This window comes from Hemiscyllium ocellatum, chromosome 5 (assembly GCF_020745735.1).
Source record: "Hemiscyllium ocellatum isolate sHemOce1 chromosome 5, sHemOce1.pat.X.cur, whole genome shotgun sequence".
NCBI lineage: Eukaryota > Metazoa > Chordata > Chondrichthyes > Orectolobiformes > Hemiscylliidae > Hemiscyllium > Hemiscyllium ocellatum.
The window spans coordinates 84,421,561-84,438,874 of NC_083405.1; the positions used below are offsets into that span (position 1 = coordinate 84,421,561).

General features: G+C 38.1%; 1 protein-coding gene across 1 annotated transcript in view; it reads right to left on the reverse strand.

Annotated features, from left to right (window-relative positions):
* Positions 1-1,662: 1,662 nt before the first annotated feature.
* The window catches only part of LOC132816099 (pituitary tumor-transforming gene 1 protein-interacting protein-like), a 66,362-nt gene continuing 50,710 nt past the window's right edge, over positions 1,663-17,314 (reverse strand). The window contains exon 7 of the mRNA XM_060825540.1: positions 1,663-3,161. Within this exon, the coding sequence (XP_060681523.1) occupies positions 3,112-3,161 (50 nt within the window). The 3' untranslated portion in view covers positions 1,663-3,111. The remainder of the gene's footprint in view (positions 3,162-17,314) is intronic.

Consider the following 17,314-nt stretch of genomic DNA (forward strand, 5'->3'; position numbering starts at 1 on the left):
TGGTGAAGGGTTGTTTTTCAGACTGGAGGCCTGCAACCAGTGGAGTGCCACAAGGATCGGTGCTGGGTCCTCTACATTTTGTCATTTACATAAAGATTTGGATGCGAGCATAAGAGGTACAGTTAGTAAGTTTGCAGATGACACCAAAATTGGAGGTGTAGTGGACAGCGAAGAGGGTTACCTCAGATTACAACAGGATCTTGACCAGATGGCCCAATGGGCTGAGAAGTGGAAGATGGAGTATAATTCAGATAAATGCGAGGTGCTACATTTTGGGAAAGCAAATCTTAGCAGCACTTATACACTTAATGGTAAGGTCCAAGGGAGTGTTGCTGAACAAAGAGACCTTGGAGTGCAGGTTCATAGCTCCTTGAAAATGGAGTTGCAGGTAGACAGGATAGTGAAGATGACATTTAGTATGCTTTCCTTTACTGGCCACAGTATTGAGTACAGGAGTTGGGAGGTCATGTTGCGGCTGTACAAGACATTGGTTAGGCCACTGTTGGAATATTGCATGCAATTCTGGTCTCCTTCCTATAGGAAAGATGTTGTGGAACTTGAAAGGATTCAGAAAAGATTTTCAAGGATGTTGCCAGGGTTGGAGGATTTGAGCTACAGGGAGAGTATGAACAAGCTGGGGCTGTTTTCCCTGGAGCATTGGAGGCTGGGGGTGACCTTACAGAGGTTTACAAAATTATGAGGAGCATGGATAGGGTAAATAGATAAAGTCTTTTCCCTGGGGTCGGGGAATCAAGAACTAGAGAGCACAGGTTTAGGGTGAGAGGGTAAAGATATAAAAGAGACCTAAGGGGCAACTTTTTCATGCAGAGGGTGATACGTGTATGGAATGAGCTGCCCAGAGGAAGTGGAGGAGGCTGGTACAATTGCAACATTTAAGAGGCATTTGGATGGGTATATGAATAGGAAGGGTTTGGAGGAATATGGGCCGGGTCCTGGCAGGTGGGATTAGATTGGGTTAGGATATCTGGTCGGCATGGACGGAATGGTCTATTTCCATGCTGTACATCTCTATGACTCTAAATGTCTTAATAAACAAAAAGAAACATTTTAAAAACTCAACTAAAATTTCTTTCAGAATTTACCCAACAAATAATTACTACTCAGTTTCAGGAACACAAATGCTCAGACTGAAACTAATAGGCACAAAACCTTTGAGAAAAATTATGGTCGACCAAAACAATTCAGACTGCATGGGTCCTTTCCGCTTAAAATCCTCCACTGCTGAAAGCAAATGAGTGCTGTAACGGCCCAAAAGATTGTTTTAATTAAAGTTATACAAATGTTATTTTTGTAATCATTTTCCAAAACTATCTGGATGACTCAAGGTGAAAATTAGGCTTGAGCTAAGAGTTAATAGGAAAGAACATGTCTTGAAGACTTCTGGTATTTTCATCTTCAATTCTTGTTAAAAAAAAATTCATTGTAGAATAATAAACAAACTATCCATAAGACTCTTATTCCTAAAGAATAACTACTTCACAGGTGCAAAGTTCAGAAAAATTTGGTGATGACTTATAATGCTAGTTCTCCCTTGCCTTTATGTTGTCCCAAGATACCTCAGCTAAAGGGCTATAACTGAGCCTGCACTTTCATACAAGCACAGAATTAGTATGAATGAAACAGAAAAGGGAGTTCTGGATCTTATTACTATTTCTTTTAATGCAACTTGGGGGAAGCTATGCACAAAGTTTGCCTGATAGAATGGCAGGCAACTGAGCCAATTCATTGAAAGTCAGCTACAACTCAATATGGACAAGGTTTTGGTGTCCCTTCAGCAGGAGGCTAGAACTAGACATTGCAATACATATTGTACATAGACAAGTTAAATTTATTAAACTGAGTGGGAAAAATACACAAAACAATTACAATTCATTGAAAATATTTAGAAAATATAATATTGGGAATAGATGAAATTTCTCACTCCCTTTGGCACTTATTGGGAGATATCTCCATTCTGAAAGCAATCAAGTCTGTTTACCACCTCATTTGTACAAAAAAATCGTAAATTACAGCAATATCTCATTCTTGTAATTGAATATTATAGTGATTTAAAGTATATCAAACAGTGAACTGCTAATGTGCAAAGATCTGCCTAACATAAACATCAAAACAATTCAGACTTGTAATAAAGATTCGCCATTTAAGGTTTATATTTTAAAGCAGGTGACAATTATCCCATGATGCAAATGATATCACCCAAATAACTTCTGTTTTTAACAATATAGTATGCAACTGAATTTATTATTTGACACCAGAACAAACTATGATTTAGAAAACTTTCTACTCGTTCAAGTTAAATTTCAGCATCTATTAGTGATCTCTTTGGAAACAAGATATATCAATGTGCATAATATAAAATAAGGTATAATAATGCAGATTAAGTTCTGATGTATGGTTATTAAACCTGAAACACTCATTATTTCACTCCTCACTGATGCTTCCTGACCTGCCAAGTATTTCCAGCATTTTCTGTTTTCATTTTATGCAGCAGATTGAAATGGCCTGGGAATTAATTCTTCTGAACAGTATATGACTTTGAAACAAAAATAAAATCTCTTCATTGTAATCTGTATCAGACTAGAAATAAAATATCTGAATCAAATCCAGCATTTTTGAAATACAGTAGGGCTAGTATTTGTATAAAGTCAAATTAGACAATATACAACATCAAAATAAAACCAAGAATACAGCATTTATTTTAATTATCTTAACAATACTGTGCAAGTAAGTAATCTCATAGGTAAGTAGCTTGGAGGATTTCTCAATATAATTGTCACTACTGAAAATATAAATTGTCAGTTTCTATACAAAAGTGCAATTTGCCACATGACGACAGTAGGACATCTGATGGGATATAACAACTTCGAAAAGAGTTTAACATGTTTCTTACCATGTCATTTCAACAGAATTGGAGGGCTTTCAACATTACAAATGCAGAAATCATACTGAAATACAATGATATGAAAATAACATGATTTTTGATGTAAAATATATGTTAATGTGAAGATAGACTGCTTCATTTGATTGAATAGTGGGTTGCAACAGTGAGAGTACTAAAGACATCCAGGCACTCTTGAAAGCGGAGTTCCTTTATTCATTTTCAAACTTGCTATAGAGGTGATCAGAATTCTGAAGAAGACCTGAAATTTAAAAATATGATTTTAGGCCCAGAATAAATCAATATAAAATTCAAACACAGAATTCAACATAATATTGAACTATATTAGGAACACTGCAGACTAGAAATCTTATTTTGAGTGTTAAACTTTGATTAAACTCCTAAGTATTAAGTTTTGGCCTTAAATTAAGTTTCCATTCTTTTTTGCTTCAATTTTGAGGGACAAGAAAATAAACCTTTGAGACACAAAGCCACTCTACTGAGAGGCTATTTCTATTGCTTAAAGACCAAGCAGTGAAATTTAATGAATTGAGATTTTTATGTAATCCTTTAGTTGGAGTGCATTTCTAATGAGACAGAATTTCTATCTCATGCTAAGATACCCTGATAATTCTGGTAGTTGTCAGTGCCCAGCAACTATTTATATCTGAATTAGTCTGACAGTATAAATATTGGACCAGTATTTAGAAGAATGAGAGATGATCTTGTCAAAATTTCTGAAATTCTTAAAATGGTTAGTTGGAGTAGTTACAGGAAGGACATTTGCCCTGGCTGTGGTGTCTAGAAACAGGAACACAGTCTCAGACTAAAAGGCAAGCCAGGTAGGACTGAGCTCACTTCGAGCTTGGTAATCTTTGGATTTCTGTACTGCAGATGGTTGTGGAAACTCAGTCATTGAGTGCGTCCAAGATGGTAATGGATCAATTTGTGGAGACTAATGACATCAAGGGATATGGAAACAGCGTAGGAAGTTGGCATTGATCAATCTTGATCTATTTGAATGCAGAGCAGGTTCGGTAAGCTGAATGGCTGACTCCTGCTCCTGTACTATTTGAAGAAAAACAGTGGTGCTTTCTGGGTAGTTGGAGGATTTGAGCTGCAAGAAAAGGATAAATAGGCAGGGACTATTTTCCCTGGAGCGTCAGAGGCTGAGGGATAACCAAATAGAGGTTTATAAAATCATGAGGGGCATGGATAGGGTGAGTAGGCAAAGTCTTTTTCTCAGAGTAGGGTTGGGAAATCCAAAACTCGAGGTGAGAGGGAGAAGATTTAAAAGGACCTAAGGGGCAGCTTTTTCACAAAGGGCGGTGTGTATATGGAATTAGCTGCTAAACGAAGTGTTGGAGACTGGTAGAACATTTAAAAGTCATCTGGATGGGTACATGAATAGCAAGGGTTGAGAGAGATACGGTTTAGAGTGCCAGCAAATGGGACTAGATTAATTTAGGATATTTGATCAACATGGACGAGTTGGACTGATGGGTCTGTTTCTGCGCTGTACATCTCTATACCAAAACATTCCCTTCGACCAGCAAATGAACAAAAACAGATACCTCGTCATTTTTACATTGCATTTTCTGGGATCTTGCTATATGCAAATTGGCTGTCATGTATCCTTAATCATACCAGTCATTACCAAGTACTTCATATGCTGAAATGTGATTTGAGATTTTTCATTGTTCGAAAAGATGCTAGATGTACCTTTTACTTCTGGTTTATTTTTACATTTTAAAGCCACAAAAATCATCATAAGCTTTCATGGCAGCAATGAAAGATTCCATGTCAGAAGTACAGACCACCTTTGGGACCCAGAACTAAGGTTATTCTAGAGCTGTTGCATATATTTGCATTGCAGTACTGCATCTACCTCTGGTGGTACTGCAGAAACTGGCAGTGAATTATTACACATGTATTACCATTTGCCATATGTTATCAGAGGTTGCATTAAAAAAAATTGCCAAGGAGAAATCAAAGAAAATAAAGAAGTATTTCCAAAATATATAAGTAATTTATCTGATGAGGAATCATGGTTGTTAACAAAAACATTGCACTTGGCTTGACAAAGGATGGGGTGCTGCTGACTTTATAGTTAAAGAGAAACTGAAATAATAGATGCGACAAACATATTAAAGGTTTGTGAACTTTGAAAGTAGATCAATCACTAGAAACAGATGAAATGCATCTCAGTTTCAAGAGAAGCAAGGGACAAAACAGCAAAGCTCTGAACATTTTTGTTAACATTACAGATGTGATATCAGAAAACAGTTAACACTATCCTGTTGTTTTACAGTGCAGTAAGGAATAATCAAATTATAGCAAATCAGTCAGCATAACCCAGTGTGGAAAAATTATTGTGAGAAAGTTCAGTACAATATTACTTAGTTAAATCAAGGGCAGGCAATGAGTTTTTTCAAAAAAAATTATGACTGACATTTTAAAAAGGAGATGGTAATAGGAATGATCAGTGAGGGTAACAAGTTCGATTCAGTCAACATGTATTTTGTATTTTAGCAGACAAGTCAGACAGTAAGTATCCCACAAGATCAAACTGTTTTCAAACTGTCGCTGGAAGATCCACATTTGGCCTAAGACTGAAATGATAGCTTGATTATTGCCATTTCTAATTAATGGATTGCTGTTTGTTCTCCTTTGAATCCCAAGGCCAAGAAGATTGGAATGGGCTATTGTTAGCACAGTTGCCTCTGTGGCTGAAAAATCATAAAATCAGAACTATGCTTTCAGCAACTTTGACCTATGTAAATTAATCAACTTATTGATGGCTTCTGAAGTTCCTAATACGCATGTAAGTTAGCAAACAAGAAGGAAAATATTAGACATCCTTCCCTCAATTTTTTTTAAGGCACTTATCCCATTGTGTAGTAAAACCATAAATGACAACTAACTACAGCCTAATCTCCGATGTACTAATACTTTTAAAGAAAACTTTTATGACAAACAGATTGCTCATACGTGGCTGGAGAGATTTGGGGGTGGGGGCTCCGAATTTCTCAGGCTTTGGAATCAGTTCTGGGTGAGGTGGGAGCAGTACAAGCTTGGATCTGTCCAGGCCCAAAACCAATACCTTAGGGAAACTATATGCTAATGGAGTTTGGGAGGATTTAAACTGGAGTACCATGGGGCTGGGAATCTACATCGGGAGACAGCAGAAAGGGCAAAATGGGTAAAAATGAAAGACGCAGAATTAAGAAAAGTGATAAAGAGTTCAACCTACAGTGCGAATTAACATGATCATAACTAAGAAAGTTAAGATAAGACAAAACTTAAGGCCTTGTTTTAATGTGCAGAGCATGTGCAATAAAGTCAATTAATCAGTCGCACAAATAGATTCAAATGAATATGACATAAGTGGGATTAAAGACAAGGTAACCAGGGGTGGGAACTGAATAACCATGAGTATTCAGTCTTAGGAAAGACAGACAAAGAGGAAAAGAAGGTGGCATAGAATTGCTGGTTAAAGAGGACATTAATGCAATATTGAGAGAGGATATTAGCTCCGGTGAAGTGGAATCTGTATGGGTAGAACTTAGAAACACCAGAGGGCAGAAAACAATACTGGGTAGTATGTCGTGATAATGCTGGGGAAGGCATTAACATGAACTAAGAGATGGCAGAAACATGCAGCTGTAATTCTGATATACATAATAATATATTATGATAATATAATGAATTCTTCACAAACATGGAGAGTGACATAGTAGATTCTGAGACTAGAATTCTGAATTTAAATAAAGGAAACTGCGATCGTATGAAGCAACAGCTGGATATGATAAGTTGGGGAGCATTACTTAAAAGGATGACAGTGGATAGGCAATGCCAAATAGTTGAAGTGTTCACGTAGGAACTGCAAAAATTGTTTATTCTTTCCTGGTACAAAAATGAGAAAGGTGGTCCAACCATGGCTAAGTAGGTGTATTAGTGATAATATTAGAACTAAGGGAGGCTATACACCCCAGAGTACTTAAGCAAGTGGCCCTAGAAAGAGCGGATACGTTTGTGGTCATCTTTCAAGATTCCATAGACATGGAACAATTCCTAAGAATTGCACTGTAGCTAATGCAACCGCATTATTTAAAAAGGAGACAGAGTGAAAACAGCAAATTATGGACCATTGAGCTTGACATCGGCAATGGAAAAAAATCCGAAATATGCTAGAGTCTATTATAAAGGATTAATAGCATGGCGCTTGTTAAACAGTGATGAGATTGACAGAGTAAGCATGGATTTCTAAAGGGAAATAAAACTGGACAGATGTACTGGATTTTTTTGAGCATATAACTAGTTGGTAAGGGGGAAACCAGTGGATGTGGTTTACTAGGGAATTGCAGAAGGCATTCAAGAAGATTTAACGTAAGAGATTAACATATACAATGGGGATAATGCACTGAAATGGACAGAGAACTACCTGGTAGACAGGAAAGAGAGTAGGAATAAATGGGTTTGTTTTCTAAGCAGCTGTAAATGACCGATGGAATACAACAGGAATCAGTGTTTGGAGCCTAGGTATTCACATTATATTCTAATGATTTATAAGAGGAAACTAAATGTAACATCTCCAGGTTTGTAGATGACACAAAACTGGGTGAGGAGCCAAACTATGAGGAGAATGTAGAGATGCTTCAATGTGATTTGAAAATGTTGAGTGGGAAAATGCATGACTGATTATGTATACTTCTGATATGAAATTATCTACTTTGCTAGAAAAAGCAGGAAGGCTGATTAACATCTAAGTAGTGATAGATTGAGAAAGGGAGAGATGCAGTGACACCTGGATATCCTTGCACACCAGTCGCTGAAAATATGCTTGCATCTGCAGCAGACCGAGTAGAAGGCAAATATTATGTTGGCCTTCATAGCGACAGGATTTGAGTAGAGGAACAAGGATGCATTACTGCAATTGCACAAAGCCTTGGCAAGACAACACTTGGAGTACAGTGTGCAGTTTTAGTCTCCTACTCGGAGGAAGACTTTTCTGATAACGGAGGGAGTGCCACAAAGGTTTACCAGACCAATTCCTGGGAAGGCAGAACTGACATATGAAGAGAGACTGAATCGGTTAGGACAATGTTTATTGGAGTTGGTGGGGGGAGAATCTCATAGAAACCTAGAAAATTCTAAAGGGATAAACCAGGGTAAATGCAGGAAGAACATTTCTAATGACTGGGGTATCCAGAACCAGGGGTCACAATCTACAAGGTGAGAAGAAATGTTTTCAAACAGAGAGTGGAATTCACTGCCACAGAAGGTAGTTCAGGTCAAAACATTGCATGTTTTCAAGAATTAGATAGATATAGTTCTCAGAGCTAACTTACCAAAGGGTATGGGGCAAAAGCGGGAACAGGATACTCAGTTGGAATGATTAGCCATGACCATATTGAATGTGGAGCAGGCACAAAAGGCTGAATGGCATAATCCTGTCCCTAATTTCTACGTTTCTAAAGGTTTAGTGGTGATTTATAATAGTTTGATATTTAAGAAAGGAAGACTGAAAACAGAGGAAAGATCTTAGTCAGCAAATAAAACAAGAGACCTGTGCCCAGTCAACCAATGTCACAAACTCGTATTTTGAAGTGGTGCAATTGAAAATTACGATTTAATTAGTATCATTTCTTTTATGATTGCTTTGATGAACTCAATAAATACTGTAAAACTTGTGAAGACACTTGTAATTAGAACAAGTCTTCTAATTAATTAGGTCAGTAAACATTTGATAGATTGAGACAGCCAAAATCTATAATTAGTAATCACTTGGGTCTTAGAATTAAAAGTTGAAATGAATTCAAAAATCTTAGTCTACCCATTGTGAACTTAAGAAACTGTGAACGTCTTCAAATATAACTATCTTGTGCCTTTTTCCTAGCAAGATAATCTTACCTCATAGTCAACCTTTACCAGTCAAACCACCAAGGGTTACTGCCATGCAGATTTCAGTACCAGTCACATATTCCCCTTCACTTACCTTAAGTTATAAACACAGTACCAAAATATAACAGTTCACATCTTTCCTCTCAACATTGAAAGGGGTGAGGGGGAGATCATGTTGCATCTGACACCGAGAAGATAAAGCTGTTCACTTGCCTGCATATTAAATAATGATATATTGGAAAATGTCCACATACAAAGGGATCTGGGTATTCTTGTACACCAGTCAATGAAAATAAACATGCAAAGGCAGCAGCAATTAGAAGGCAAATAGTTATAAATAAATACATTTTAGCTTTTGTTGTGAGAGCATTTGAGTTCAGAAGCAGGGATGTCTTACTGTAGTTATGCAGGGAATTGAGTGAGATGCACCTGAAGTATTCTGTACAGTTTTGGTGTCTCTACTTAACATATACTTACAATAGATGGAGAGCACAAAATTTCACGAGGTTGACAATGGGGATGACAGCACTGTTATGCAACGAGAGAGCAGTGAATACAGGTCTAGTCAAATCAGAATTTAGAAGAATGACTGGGGATCTGATTGAAACATACAAAATTCAAACAGGGCTAGAGACTAGATGCCAGAAGGATATTTCCAATTGCTGGTGAGTTTGAAACAGGCTTCACAGTCTCAGGATATGAGCTAGGCTATTTAGATGAGGAAACATTTCTTAACTCAGAGTGGTCAACCTGTGAAATTTTAAGAAAATATTCAAGGCATCGAGAATATAGAGAGAAAACTGGAATATGACATGGAGATAGCAGATCAGACAGACAGTCATATTGAATGGTGCAGCATGCTCCAAGAGCTGAATGGACTCTGCCTGCTCCTAGTTCTATGCTTTTTTTTGTTTCAACAGGCTGACGTTTAAAACTGTACTCCAGCAGAAATATACCTGCACAGGAATCCACAAAGACACAGTGATGATCAGCATAGTGGGCACACCTACATTTCACATCAGCTGCTATGTTCCAAGGTTAAACCTGAGCCAGAGGGGTACCAATTTCCTTGGGGGGAGGGGGGGGGAAATACTAATGCTCTTCAGGAAGGTTTAAACTAATTCAGCAGGAGGATCGGAACCTATATGGTAGCTCCATTGTCCAGGAGGTTGAGAGCAGTGAGGTCAGAAATGAGGTTTCAAGGTCGCAAGTGTTCACCGGCAAACAAGACGGTGGTTTGAAGTGTGTCTACTTCAATGCCAGGAACATCAGGAATAAGGTGGGTGAAAATGCAGCATGGGTTGGTATCTGGAACTTCGATGTTGTGGCCATTTTGGAGACATGGAAAGAATAGGGACAGGAATGGTTATTGCAGGTTCTGGGATTTAGATGTTTCAGTAAGAACAGAGAAGATGGTAAAACAGGGGTAGGTGTGGCATTATTGGTCAAGGACAGTATTACTATGAGGACTCATCTACCGAGGTGGTATGGGCTGAGATTAGCAACAGGAAAGGAGAAGTCACCCTGTTGGGAGTTTTCTATAGGTCTCCAAATGGTTCCAGAGATGTAGAGAATAGGATAGCAAAGATAATTCTGGATAGGAGTGAGAGTAACAAGGTAGTTGTTATGGGGACTTTAACTTTCCAAATATTGACTGGAAATACTATAGTTCGGATACATTAAATGGGTCAGTTTTATCCAATGAGTGCAGAATGGTTTCCTGATGAAGTATGTAGACCGGCCAACAAGGGGCAAGGTCACATTGCCTTTGGTACTGAGTAATGAACCTGGCCAGGTGTTAGATTTGGAGGTAGGTGAGCACTTTGGTGATAGCGACCATAATTCGATTATGTTTACTTTAGCCATGGAAAGGGACAGGAATATACCGCAGGCCAAAAGTTATTGCTAGGGGAAAGGCAATTATGATGTGATTAGGCAAAATTTAGGATGCATAGAATAGGGAAGGAAACTGCAGGGGATGGGCACAATTGAAATGTGGAGCTTATTCAAGGAACAGCTACTGCGTGTCTTTGGCAAGTATGTACCTGTCAGGCAGGGAGGAAGTGGTCGAGTGAGGGGGCTGTGATTTACTAAGGAAGTTGAATCTCTTGTCAAGAGGAAGAAGGAGGCTTATTTTAGGATGAGACATGAAAGCTTAGTTAGGGCACTTGAAAGTTTTAAATTAGCCAGAAAAGACCTAAAGAAAGAGCTAAGAAGAGCTAGCAGGGGCCATGAGAAGTTGTTGACAGATAGGATCAAGGAAAACCCTAAAGCATTCTATAGATAGATCAGGAATAAAAGAATGAATAGGGCCAATCAAGGATAGCATAGTGGGAAGCTGTGCGTGGAGTCCGAGATGATAGGGGAAGCGCTAAACGAATATTTTTTATCAGTATTCACACTGGAAAAAGACAATGCTGTTGAGGAAAATACTGAGATAGGGGCTACTAGACTAGATGGATTGAGGTTCACAAGGAGGAGGTGTTAGCTATTTTCACACTTTCAGAATTGCTAAGTCCCCTGGGCCAGATGGGATTTATACTAGGTTTCTCTGGGAAGCCACGGAGGATATGGCAGAGCTTTTGGTTTTGACCTTTAGGTCATCATTGTCTACAGGAATAGTGCCAGAAGGCTGGATAAAGGCAAATGTTGTCCCCTTGTTCAAGAAGGGGAGTAAAGGCAACCATGGCAAGTATATTTCATTCAGTTGTGGGTAAAATGTTGGAAAAAGTTATAAGAGATATGGAAGGCAGTAAGGCATTTGATAAGGTTCCCCCCACTGTAGACTATTGCAGAAAATACAGAGGCATGGGATTGAGGGTGATTTAGTGGTTTGGATCAGAAATTGGCTAGCTGAAAGGAGACATAGGGTGGTGATTGATAGAAAATGTTCATTTTGGAGTTCAGTTACTAGTGGTATACCGCAAGGATCTGTTTTGGGGTCACTGCTGTTTGTTACTTTTATAAATAACCTAGATGAGGGCATAGAAGGATGGTTAGTAAATTTGCTGATGTCATTAAGGTCGGTGGAGTTGTGGATAGTGCTGAAGGATGTTGCAGGTTACAGAGGGGCATAGATAAGCTGAAGAGCTGGGCTGAGAGGAGTCAAATGGAGTTTAATGTGGAAAAGTGAGAGGTGATTCACTTTGGAAGGAGCAACGGGAATAGAGGGTACTGGGCTAATGGTAAGATTCTTGGTATCCAAATACATAGATCCCTGAAAGTTGCCACCCAGGTTGATATGGTTGTTCAGGTGGTATACGGAGTGTTAGCTTTTATTGGTAGAGGGATTGAATTTCAGAATCACAAGGTCATGTTGCAGCTGTACGAAACTCTGGTGTGGTTGCACTTGGAGTATTGTGTGCAGTTCTGGTCACCGCATTATAGAAGGGATGTGGAAGCTTTAGAAAGGATGCAGAGGGGTTTCACTAGGATGTTGCTGGTATGGAGGTAAGGTCTTATGAGGAAAGGCTAAGGGACTTGAAGCTGTTTTCATTAGAGAAGATGATGATTGAGAGGTGACTTAATTGAGACATATAAGATAATCAGAGGGTTAGATAGAGTGGACAGTGAGAGCCTTTTTTCTCAAATGGTGATGGCTAGCACAATGGACATTGCTTTAAGTTGAGAGATGATAGATACAGAATAGATGTCAGAGGGTAGTTTCATTAGTCAGAGTAGTAGGGGTATGGAACACACTGCCTGCAACAGTAGTTGACAGGCCAACTTTAAGGGCAGTTAAATGGTCATTGGATAAACATATGGATGAAATTGGCATAATGTAAGATAGATATGCTTCAGATTGGTTCCTCAGCGCAACATCGAGGGCTGAAGGGCCTGGACTGCGCTGTAATGTTCTATGTTCTCTGTGATCTTACCAAGGCCCTTTATTATTGCAGCAAGATACCCCTAATCCCATACTTGTATCTTCCACTTTGATGACCAACATATCACTTGCCTCTTTCACTGCATGCTTACCTTCAGCGACTGGTGGACAAGGACAGAGGTGTCATTGCCTGTTCCTCTCTCTCAATTTACAGCCATATACATAATAATCTTCCTTTCTGTTTTTGCTAACAAAGTGAATAACTTGACTTTTATCCAAATTATACTGCATTTGACAAGCATTTGTTAATTCACTCTGCTTGTCCAAATCACACTGAAACTTCCCTACATCCTCCTCACAGCTCACTCTCCCACCTATCTTTGTGTCAACTGCAAATTTCGAGCGTTTGGGTTCTTGCAGTACTGCACTATTCTCTATCTGCCATGTTGAGGAATGACATGGATCTAGATCCTGGGATGATGTTCTTTTATAATTTTGCAGCTTGTCTCAGCTGCTGTGGTGCAATTGTCACAACTGTCCAAAAATAAGCACAATTTTCACGATTTCCACCATGTATCCAAATATCTGGATAGGGAAAATTAACATTATTGATTAATAACACAATGAACGAGATGAACTTTATAAGAGGAAGGAATTACAGAATTTTTTTCATGGCGTTGTTTATGATAAGTTAGAGGATCACTAGTTTTATACAGTTTAATATAAGAGTCTTAATTAAGTTAATAAGGGGAAAATTTGATTGACTAATGAATTCAGGGATCTTCTCCAAATTAACCAAGTAAAAGCAGTGGTAATTGGGGAAGAAGTTTGAATGCATAAGCTCCCCAGGCTTGCGGGTAGGTAGAACCAAACATGTTTTAAACATGGGAAGTAAATCCTCAGTCTTAAGTTTGAAATGGAATGAGGAATAAAAAAGAAAATAAATCAACAAAATGTGTCAATAATAAATCCAAATGGGCACCAGGGCTAGGAAAGGAACTAAATACAAGAAGCTTATAGGGAAGAAATTTAAATCTAAGTCAAAAATTAACTTTTGGTCACCAGGAAACCAGTCAAATAAAAGAAAGTCAGGAAGCAGAGAATAACACTGGGGATATAAATAATACCTGTAAGCTAGATTGTGATTTTTCAGACTTTCCATTGCCATTCTAGAATTCACAATTGTTTACACTGACTGTTCCATTTCATTCTGGTCATGCAATTATTCTGTTGGGAGTGCCTAATGCAAGTATAGCAAATATCTGCCCCTTGTAATTATTTAAAGTCTACGTAATGAGGCAACACACAATCTATTTCCTGAGGCATTACTTTGTGCAAAAGAATATTGTACAAATTTGGATTCTTTTTCTCATTAACAGGAAGATTCTCAAGTTACAAACTAACTATGGAATACCCCAAGGGCAAAATAATCATAACCAACATCTGTACTGCATAACAAATATGCATTTATAATTTAAATGGAATGAAGAAAGCTATAGAACAGTTAAAAAAATAAGCTTGACATTTTAAGATTTGACATTTTAAGTATCTTCAACTGAATCTACAGTGGGCAGGGTAGCAGGGCAACTATCATCTTGCCATTCCTTCATTTACTCTCCTTTTCTGCTCTGCATTTAATCCTAGACAATTTTTAAAAAATTTTTAACATCTTAATCTAAAGTCCAGGATGGCAAAAAAATCCAATATATTTCTGAAATTGTTATTTTATCAACACTTAGAAGATCTATACAATGCAAAGATATGCACAAGTTCAGCTTTATGAACAGCAATCTGCCACAAGACATATTGAAATTTGAGGCCAAGATCAAACCTAATGATATAAAATTCGTTTTTTTCAATCCCATTCCCATACAAATTCACATTAATATTGAACAGAGACCAGACCTATGGACTTGTAGGTAAAGATCAATCATAATTTAACAGAGTGATGGAACTCAAGTGACAGAATGGCCTGCTCTTTCTTCCACAACATACACAAACAAAAACTAAAATTTCTGGAAAAGTTCAACAGGTCTGGCAGCAGCTGAGGAGAGAAATCAGTTAACAGTTTGGGTCCAGTGACCCTTCCCTTCTGGTCAATGGACGTGAAACACTAAGTTATTTCTTTCCACAGATGCTGCCAGACCTGCTGAGGTTTTCCAGCATATTTTGCTTTTGTTTCTGATTTCCAGCATCCATAGATCTTTCAGTTTATGTTTAGCACCTTCTTCTATCATGTCAAATAAATAAGTGACTGATTTAATTTTTTTTTACATTTTAGTTCACTTAAACATTCATGGATTTGGCCTTAACAGTTTCTTGGCTACATCAATAAGTTCAATAATGATATATCAAAAATATAAATGAATTACGCAATACTGGTAAAATAGCAACAATTCAAGAATTTAATTGGCTGCATAAAGTATATAAGACACAATCCCACTGTTGCTCTTTAATTCATTTTTCAATTTTAGCATGTTTTCACAGAAAGGAATTAGACATCAGCTCATTTCAAATGCTAGGCTTTTAAAGCAAAGAGTATACATACAATGTAAGAGCACTAGAGCAATAGGTGGTTAAAGCTAACTTTTGATGTTGTCTCCCTGTAGGCTACTAATCATTAGCAATCCATTAGCCTGCCTCAAAATCAATAAATAATTAACACTTAATTGTGCTGGCAAGTGTTTGGTCCCAAGCACTCAGAAGGGATGGGCCTAGAAGGCCTTTCTATCCAGTTATAAAAATTGTACAAAAAAGACACAACACAGTCAAGAGTTCAATCAGGTTCAAGTGGAGAAGGTAAAAAGGTAGTTAGGATTTCTTTTATTTAAGTGAGAGAGACTCTTTTGGGAGTGTCCCAACCCCTGGACTGAGAAGCCCAGGTTCAAGTCCCACCTGTTCCAGAGGTGTGTAATAACATGTCTGAATAGGTTGATAGAAAACTAAGTTAAAATTAAAAAATTAAGTGTGATGAATTACTTTTGCAGCACTGAAGAGTTTGATTATTACTTCTTATTATCAGGCAATAATAAGTTGTAATGGTTGAATTCAACAGGGCACAATTATGATGAGTCATGTTCAATATTTGCAAAACATCTTAATAATTTCTATCAGACCAGATTTCATGGTTTGTCTTCAAATTATTGCAACGATAAATTAAGGCACAAACAAATACCTAATAAAGATCAGAGTCCTATGTAGGGCAATCAGCAATGCCTGCCTTTCTCTTTTCATCCTCTTATAGCAGTTCCTAAAGATTGAAGAGGACTTGCTTCCATTCTGACTTGATGGATTCTGTGATTGTCACAAAGTTCACTGGATAATTTGCAGACATTGTCACATTCAGCACAGACGGTGCTTAAAGAGTTGGGTTGAGGTCTTTTTTCCCCCCTAGGTTTGCACAGTCCCTCCAGACCCTTGTCTTCATCTCTGCACATCTGCATAATATCTTGAGTTATGTGTGCTATCTGGGGAAATGACCTTTCCTCATTTTGATCAGACCTGAGTCAGCATGGATATTTGCCCTCTTCACTGCTGTTTCAAGAACATACCTAAAGTGTTTCTGCTGTTCTCCTGGGAATGTCCTCTCATGATCAAATTCTAGGTTGATTCAGAAGTCTGGAGTTAGGCAAAAAAAAATTCAGCCAATTAGAGCTGGTTGAGTGATTACTGCAGGAATGCTGGCATATTGGGTCAGGAAAGGATACTGACCTTGGCCCATCTTTCTTGCTATTGGACTAAGGATCTTGCAATAGCACCGTTGATAGCATTTCTCCATTGCTTTGAGATTGCTGGGGCAATTTGTCCAAATCTCCTAAACACACTCGTTGAGAAGTCATCCCCAAAATACAAAAGTGGTCCACGGTTCCCAGAATTTCACCACTGATCTTAACTGACAGGAGGTTGTAAATGGGGAAGGTGTTAGCTGTGGGAGCTGGTTTGTTTCCAGGTATTTTGTAAAAGACCCATTTTCTCATTCTTTCGAGAAGTCAATAACCATCTGCAACTCAGTTTGAGAGTTCACACATCATTAATTGCTTTTAGAGATTGAACTCTATGCAGCTCCCCATTTGTTTTGTACATTTCCTCCACACCTCCAATAAGTTGTTAGAGATGAAGTGCAGTAATGAAGAGAGAAAAAGGGAGAAATGTTAGTGCAATCACACACTCTTGATTGACCCTTTTTTCACTGAGATAACCAGCTTATGGTGATTCCACTGGTGAAGACTGCAGTTTGCATGTCATTATGGTGTAGACAGAAGACAGTAACAAATTTTTAATGGAAAGAAAACTTAAGAAGGACACCACTTAAGCCCTTTCAATTGACAAAGTCAAAGACTTTCACATGGATGAAAATGGCCATTTATAAATTCTTATTTGTAGACTTACCAACCTACATGTTTATTCATTCTTACATTGAAAGTAAATCTGAAGAGATACTAAAGCTGTGAAGAGAAGGATTGAATTCAACATGCCTGACAAGTTTTTCTGCATTCATATTACTGAATTAGTTGTTGCTCTAGAATTGTATCCTAAAATACCAAAAGAAACACATGGCAAACAGACTTCTAGCTGAAAAATGTGTTGCTGGAAAAGCGCAGGTCAGGCAGCATCAAAGGAGCAGGAGAATCGACGTTTCGGGCATAAGCCCTTCTTCAAGAATGAGGAGGGTGTGCCAAACAGGC